The sequence below is a fragment of the Eucalyptus grandis genome, chromosome 3 (assembly GCF_016545825.1).
Source record: "Eucalyptus grandis isolate ANBG69807.140 chromosome 3, ASM1654582v1, whole genome shotgun sequence".
NCBI lineage: Eukaryota > Viridiplantae > Streptophyta > Magnoliopsida > Myrtales > Myrtaceae > Eucalyptus > Eucalyptus grandis.
In genome coordinates, this window is record NC_052614.1 from 67,192,354 (window position 1) to 67,200,490 (window position 8,137).

Here is an 8,137-nt window from a genome sequence, read left to right on the forward strand (position 1 = left end):
CCATAAGATATTTTTTTGAAGTTGTTGCCCTTCATCTATAATCTCTAAATGTATATTTTTATAAGATAAGTGCACCAAAAGTCCTAGAAGTTAATGGAAAAGTGATTGAGTTTGAAACATTCGAAAAGTGCAATCAAGTCTTAATATTTGTCAAATTATTTCAATCAAGTTACTCTATCACTTCTGTTCAATTTGCCTCATTTTTTCGAAGGAAGAAGAGGTGCGGATTAGGGTGCCACGTTGACCATTTTAGGAAAAAAAAAAAATTAATGGAAGATTTGATTTTAAGATTTTAAAAAATAAAATATGAAAAAAAAGGACGAAAAGAGGAAGAATAAAAAATAAGAGAAGCCGAGAAGAACGGTGCTGGTTCCAATTTAGGTGGAGGGAGCTTGGCAACCACCATACATTGGTGAGGGGCCGGCAACCCTCGCTAGACTTTGGTGGTTGGTGAAGCTAGTGTGGCTCTCGCTACCACCTTTACATACTGAAGAAAAAAATAAAGTAAGAACGCGTGCCTTGCCGCTAGCTACCTTGCTCCTCCGACAATGATGGCCGTGACCCTTACTCAGATCTCCAGCCAAGGGGCAACTCTCACCCAGATATGAGGTGATGGTCACAGCCCGAGACATCGAAGAAGATCGAAGAAGGTAGTGGTGCTCGACCGGAAGGCAGGGGACCTCTGATGACTAGCGGATTTGGGTGAGGAATAGAGATCTGGTTGCCATGGGAGCTTGAGAACCACCATTAGTTATGGCCGCAAAAACGAAGTAGCCAAATGCAAAAATTGATGGAGGCAAATTCGCTCCTCGAAAATCTTTTTTTTTTTCTCGGTGTTTCTTCTTCTTCTTCTTCTTTTTCAGATTTTTATCTCTCTTAAATTTTGGAAATAATTATTTATTTATTAATTGCAACATAGAACAGTTGGCTTTTAATATCTCTTAATAATTTTTTTTTTCTAAAATGGATGATGTGACAACCACATCAACACTTCTCTCTTTGAATAAAAAAAAAAAACCACATAAGTTTTTTCCGTTAGCCATATTGGAAGGAGAGATACTTAATTGCGCCATTTTCAAAAGTTTTAGAATTACGCTGATTCGTTCTTAATGTAACTATTCCTTTTCATATTTTTTTCACCATTGAATTATGTAAACAATGGATAAATAAAGAAAATGAAGAAATTATATCAGAAAAAATAAATTTAAAATTTGATGAATATATTAATAAAACTAATAAGATATTCTAAGCGGAAAAAAACACAAATTAGTAAAAAGGAAAAGATTCTCAATAACAAGAAGGTCAAATTACGAAGCTGACTACTCATCATGTGTTTTTTAATGGTTTATTAACACAAAAATGATTGATCAATCAATTATATTTAAAAATTTGACTATAGATTCGATGAACCCTTTCCTTTTTAAATTTTATAAATATTTTCATTAATTAACCCTTTAAATATACTTAATGAGCAAATTTTTGTTTTTATTTTACATATTCTATTATTGAGGCATTTTCTCTAAATCGGATAGACTTTTTTGTAAAGCTCCCCCAATGAAGGTATTATACACAAGTAAAATTGGTAACTTACTAATGGATGCTTGCTTTCATGATGGTAAGTATGAAATCTAGTGGAGTAAAAGTTCAATACTAAGCATGTGTCAACCTATTTAGGAAGTTGCCACTGGAAACAAAATTTTACTGGTGAAATTAACAAATTACCTGCGAAATTAGTGGCCTGCTTTTTTTTTTTTTTTTGGCCGAAAATAAATCCTCTCATTCATTTGCGAAGAAACTCCAAATCAATCATAGCAGTTTCTGAACACAAAATATTCCGTAAGAACCTCGGAGGGTTAATGGAGTTACTTACATGATATGTAATTAATTAACTTTGATTGAAATAGTAAATTATTAATTTCACCAGATGGACCACTTGTAAAACATTAGAGCACTTGGTAAAAATCATTATTTTAGATATGTGTCGATACTGTCGACTTGGACATCCCGAGTACTATAGAATTGGTTTAAGCGGAGAACGAGTAGTCACCTGTCTTCAATGACGGGACTTACCGGGGGGGAGGGGATTGGGCTCTGTTCGTTTCGCGGAAAATAATTTCCGAGAAGATATTTTGGATTTTTCAACGTTCGTTTCATGAAAAATGAATTACTTGGGGAAAATGTTTTTTTATCAAAGGAAAAAAGTCTTCTAAAGTAGGGGAAAATGTTTTTTCACTTTTGAAAAGTGGAAAACATTTTCCTCACTTGATCTCTCTTATCTCACACCTCTACAAATCCTCACTTTCTCCTCCCCTTTCTTCTTCTTCTTTTCTTTTTTTTTAATTCAAATTATTTTTTAATTTTCTTTTTCTTTTTAATTCGAATTATTTTTAATTTCCTTTTTCTTTTCTTTTTTTTTTTTTTTTTTTTTCTTTGTTTCCCATCTTCCTCTTTCTTAGCTAGTCGTCCAACCAGGTGAACCTCAAGCTCGTCAATCTTAAACTCATGCTCGTCGATCTAGCGAGCCTCAATTGACGCATGCGCTCACCAATCTGGAAGTGGAAAATATTTTCCTTACCGAACACTAAAAAATATTTTCCGACACATTTTCAGATTTTAGTCGAACACTAGAAAATAGTCGTTTTCCTAAAAAATAACTTATGGGAAAATATTTTCCGAAAATGGCCCATTTTTCGCGAAACAAATGGACCCTAAGATAGAGTAGAAAATTCTATGGTGGACCCCAGTTTCAATTTAAAGGCTGAAGTAGCTCCACTCAAGGAGCACACATACTTCAGCTAACATGGCTTCAGTAGTACTAGGAATCCTCCTACTACTTGTTCCGCTTCCGCTTTCCGTGAAAGCTCAGACCCCCAGCAACGTAACCTTAGGCTCCTCGTTAATAGCGAATGACAGGACCTCTTCCTGGCTATCCTCGTCGGGCGAATTTGCCTTCGGGTACTGGGAAATGGGAAGAGGAGCTCATTTGTTGCCGAGAAGACAGAGGACAAAACCGTAATCTGGTTGGCTAACGGGGATAATCTAGCACCCGAAGGTTCGAAAGTCCAGTTGACGTCGACGACCAACTGGTGGTTGTGGACCCAGAAGGGAGTGAGGTGTGGTCCACGACGGTCGTTGGCACAACATATGCAGCCGGAATAACGTCGACTGGTGGGGGACATTAAGCCAACTGACCGATACGATACTGCCTACGCAATAGTTAGACCTTGGGACTAAAGTTAAAGCTCATTACTTCGAAATGAATTACTCCACTGGGAGATACCACTTCATACTCCAACCGAGCCGATCATCTCAGATGCTTACTGGATTAGCAATGCCATGGGTACCGCCTACCATTTTGATATTCAATCAAAGTGGTCAGGTCTACATTGTCACGGCTAGGAATGGAACGGTACTCAATATCGTCACCTCAGACACCATCCCCTGGTGGATTTTAGCAAAGAGAAATCCTTGAATTTGATGGGGTCTTCAGGCAGTATGTCCACCCTAAGATGGCAAATTCGAGTTCTGGTTGGGCAATGGGATGGCCAATGGTCTCTTCCCTGCTCCCTTCAAATATATGCATGAGGATCACACGAGATACCGGTCCTGGAGCTTGTGGCTTCAACAACTACTGTACTCTTGGAGATGATTGGATTTAGAGGCCCCGATGCCACTGTGCACCTAGATACACTATGTTAGATTCGACGAACGAGATGAACAAATGCAGACAGGACTTCGTATCACAGAGTTGTGAAGGAAGTAGGCTTGAAAAGGACCAGTTTGCTTTGCATGGCATGCTCAATACAGACTGGCCACGGTCTGATTACGAACTTAGCGAGTCACAAACTGAGGACTGGTGCTAAGAGGCTTGCTTGGCTGATTGTTTTTGTGCAGTCACTGTTTTTCGAGATGGAAATTGCTGGAAAAAGAAGATCCCTCCTTTCAGTGGTAGGTTGGATCCAAGTGTGGGTGGAAAAGCTCTGATCAAGATCAGGATAGGTAATTTGGCTTAGACATCTCTAGGAAACGGCTAGAAGAAGAACAAGAACTCAACTCTGGTGATCATCGAACCAGTGTTGGGTAATTATGTGTTTTTGAACTTGCTTTTTATGATATCCTCATTTTCCACTTCTGTTTTCAATTAAATGAAATCGGGCCTTTCATCGACGAACCTATAGTTCTTTTCTCTGAGTTGGCCACTCATGAGATAACTAGACTATCATGTGAAGCTGTTAAGAAATCTAAATGCAATAGACTTGAGAATTCAACCAGGAATCGACTGCTCGACCGTTCTAATCTGCAAGGGTTATTATGGCACCGTCAAAATCAATTAGAGACCAGAGATAGGTCGATTCGATAGAGGTATGTGATTAATGTGTGGGTGATTCCACCTAATTGCAAAATTTCTGTCGAATGACACTAAATCGATTTTTCTGCATTTTCATATCCTGTGTCCGTATTTGAAATCTGGAGATTTTCACGACAACAGAGAGTCGCCAATGTGTCGAAGACGTACAATGTGGCTTGAAAATAATCGACCATGGATCAATTGTATTAAAAATTCCTAAAAGCTACCTAGTAGGTTAAGTCACGCTAAAATCGCATCAAATTGAAATTAACCGTGAAATTGAACTCGATTTCAGAAATTGAAATTTATGTCATGTCGCGATTCATTTTAGGAATGTCGACTCATCTTCTGAAGAATTTTTGGCGATTCCGAGATTTTTACGGAAAATCAATTCAAACGATTCGGAAAAGAACAGAAATTTGGATGGGCCAAATCGAAGGGATTTTCAGCTTCCAAAGTGAACTATTTGGTGAAAGAAAATTGTAGAAATTGTATGGGCTTTTTCTTCAACAAAATTGGACATCAAATTGGGGAATTTTGTGAAGGAATTGAAGCTATATTGAAGGAAATTCGGAGCCTTGAAGGGGCTTGCAAAATTGGGCTTCAAATCGATTTATTTGTGGAAATAAAATGCAAGAAAATATTGGGGAACCATAGGATAAGCTTGAAGACTTCTTGGACCTTGCATTAATGAGTTTGAGATATTTAATCTTGACTTTTCTCCCCTTTTTCCCATCTTCTCGAGCAAGCTAGCTTGGCCGACTCCCCTCCACGGCTCTCTTTCATTTTCCCTTTTTGTTTCCGCTTTCCCTTATTCTTCCTTTGAAGAAGCCCATCTCCACGATCGTCTCTCTCTCCCTCACGCCTGCAGCTTCATCTTCTTTCATCTTGTTTCCTTCGAAGACGCCTGCTGCGCCACCTTGCTTGTCCCCTCTGCCACCGAAGCCACCTCCACCTTTGCTTGTCCCCTTGCCGTGCGTCCTCCACCATCGTGTGTCTTCATCGGTCCAACCCAGCAAATCCACTCCCTGGCTGTTGACCGCCAGGTGCCGCCTCATCCAACGCCTCCTGCCTTCACGCCCGCCAGCCTCCTTCGACCGAAGTAGCCCCACGCGGATGCCACTGCTTCTCCCTTCATCCGCGACGCCACCCACCAGCGAATTCAATCCAGCCCGTGAAATTCCTTGGCCGGTTTCAGCCCGGTCCAAGCTTCCCTCGGCCTCGGCCTCGCCGTGAGCCCAAGTCTTGGCCGCTGTTGCACCGCCGTTGCCATGAACCGATTTTCGTGCTAAATCGGTGAGTTGCATTCTAATCCCTAATTAGTTGGCTAATGACACTTAGAAGTGGGATTAATTGGCTAATTGGTGGGTTAGTTAAGTTAATTAAGCTTAGGATGATTTAGTTAGAGTAAGTATTTAGTTAGTTAGTTAGTTAGTTCAATTAGAATAGTTAGGTTGATTTAGTTAGGAATTAGTTGGATTATATAATTAGTGTAATTAGATTTAGTTAGGTAGAATGGTTAGATTTATATGTTAGTTCGAGTAATAAGCCCGGTTAGTTTAGGTTGATTTAATTAAGTGCTTTAATTTATTTATTTTGTAATTTATTTGATTATCGGTAATTTATTTAATTATCAATTATTTTCCGAAAATTCGATTGGGATAGCCGGTGACTAGAATTTCGTGCCGACTACAATGGTGTGCTTAATTTTTGCAATTGAGTGTTAAATTGTGCACATTGAGTGGTGCTTGTAATTTTGAGTATTTAATTCAAAATTTAGAAATTTTGGTAATTATTCAAAAAATCCCGAGTGTCGAACTTTAACACCGAAAATGATTTTATATACTATATAAAACAGTGGGATTTTAAATTGAAAGATATCTCTTTTTCTAGGTTGAATTGAATGTGTACCCACACACGACTATTTTTACCGTGTATTTTTAATACGAAGAAAATAGACCAGATTCACCATTTTAATTAAGGCATTTGAGTGCAATGCACGGTGTCCTGTGTTTTTGTTAAGAGAACCCGTCCCAAGCGTTTAAGCTAGACATTACCCACTTAATGGGATTTGAGTCGCAGTAGATTCTGGACCTATGCTCCTTTGGGAAAGCCGTCTTTGAGAGACGAAGCCATGCTCAATGGTGGTGAGATAATGCCTGGCTACGCTAGTAGACCGTCGAACTTAGGAGTAGGTCGTACTCTCGAGGGGCGAAATTATCAATTGGAACGCATGATTAATTGAGTTAGATACACCTGATTATGAGACAAAACTGTGTGGCATGGTATGGGACATGTCATAACGGTTTGGCCCTATAATCAAGACCCTTGGGGTTGTTTGAGAAATGCATGATGGTGTTCTAATTGACTAGGTATGAATATTGCATATGTCTATGATATAAACTGTGCTGACCTGCAGGAAGAATCTGAGACGAGGTAAGTCTCTATAGTTGTGTGGTTAGGATGCTTCCAGGCGTATTACCCTCCTAATCAAGGTTTAGAGCAATGAATTCGTTGAAATTTATATCTCACCCCGTCGTGGGCTCAATTCTTTTTAGGGCCGTAGAGTGGAGGACTTGGAGCCAAGCTGAGGGGATCCGTGGTGTAGGTCAGATAGGATAGCTCTTTTTGAGAGTCAATCTTTTGAAATCTTTTGGGTATAGATTTTTGTACATGACTCAGTATATTTATAAAAGCATGTTTGTTTGTAAATGTATTGTCCTACTTTTCTATCTTGAGATGATTACTATCAAGTGATTTATTGTTCGCTTCCGCGTGTGAAATAAAATGAAAGGGTCGGCGATTCGTCCTGGGAAGTCGCAAAAATTTTATCGACCACAAAGGGATAGGCACATGCTTGAGGATCGGGGCGTGACACTTTCACTCCTCATTAGCTATTTAACTTATAAAAGCTTCCAAACTAGAGATTCTAAATTTTCACGACCAGTCTAGATCAACCAAGCCACAGGCATGCCAACTTTCACCTATCAGGAGCTTCAAGAAGCAACGGATGGATTTAGAGAACTGGGTAGGGGTGCTTTTGGAACAGTGTACAAAGATGTTCTCGGATCTGAGGATACAAACTTTGTGGTGGTAAAATTGTTGGCAACAAGGACTAGAGAAAGCGAAAAGGAGTTTGAAAGAGAAGTGAGCGCAATTGGCCAAACTAACCACAAGAAGTTAGTACATTTACTTGGATTCTGCAATGAGGGTCAACACCAATTACTAGTGTATGAATTCATGAGCAATGGTAGTACGGCAGATTTTCTTTTCGGCTCTTCAAGGCCTAACTGGTGTAAAATAATAGAAATTGCCTGTGGTGTTGCGAGGGGCCTCTCTTGCTTGCATAAGGATTGCACCAGGCATATAATCCACTGCAACATCAAGTCACAAAATATTCTTATTGATGGCTCTCTTGCTGTAAAAATATCAGACTTCAGATTAGCTAAGTTCTTGATGGCAAACCAAACACGAACCACCACTGGTGTGAAGGAACCGGAGGTTATTGAGTGCCAGAATGTTCAGGAATATGCCTATTTTTGCCAAAGTAGCCGTTTACAGCTTTGGCATTTTGTTGCTTGAGCTCATCTACTGCAGAAAGAACCATAAGCCGGAAGCCAAAAGTGAAGCTCAAAGTGTATTGGTCACGACTGCTACCATGACAGGAATCTACTTGTGCTAGTGGAGAGTGATGAGGAGGCATTAAGAGACATAAAAATGGTGAGAAGATTTGTGATGACGGCACTGTGGTGCATCCAGGAACACCCAGCTTTTAGGCTAACCATGAAG

The 8,137-nt window shown here is 39.5% G+C and overlaps 1 protein-coding gene across 1 annotated transcript; it reads left to right on the plus strand.

Moving 5' to 3' along the window:
- Positions 1–7,318: 7,318 nt before the first annotated feature.
- Positions 7,319–7,930, plus strand: LOC104440484 (G-type lectin S-receptor-like serine/threonine-protein kinase LECRK1). The gene has a single exon (XM_010053405.2). It carries the CDS (start codon positions 7,319–7,321, stop codon positions 7,928–7,930), a length of 612 nt encoding a protein of 203 aa, XP_010051707.2.
- The last annotated feature ends 207 nt before the right edge of the window (positions 7,931–8,137 follow it).

What these genes read in the sequence shown, in the direction of transcription:
- LOC104440484 (XM_010053405.2), top strand. Translation starts at nt 7,319, where the DNA reads ATGCCAACTTTCACCTATCAGGAGCTTCAAGAAGCAACGGATGGATTT.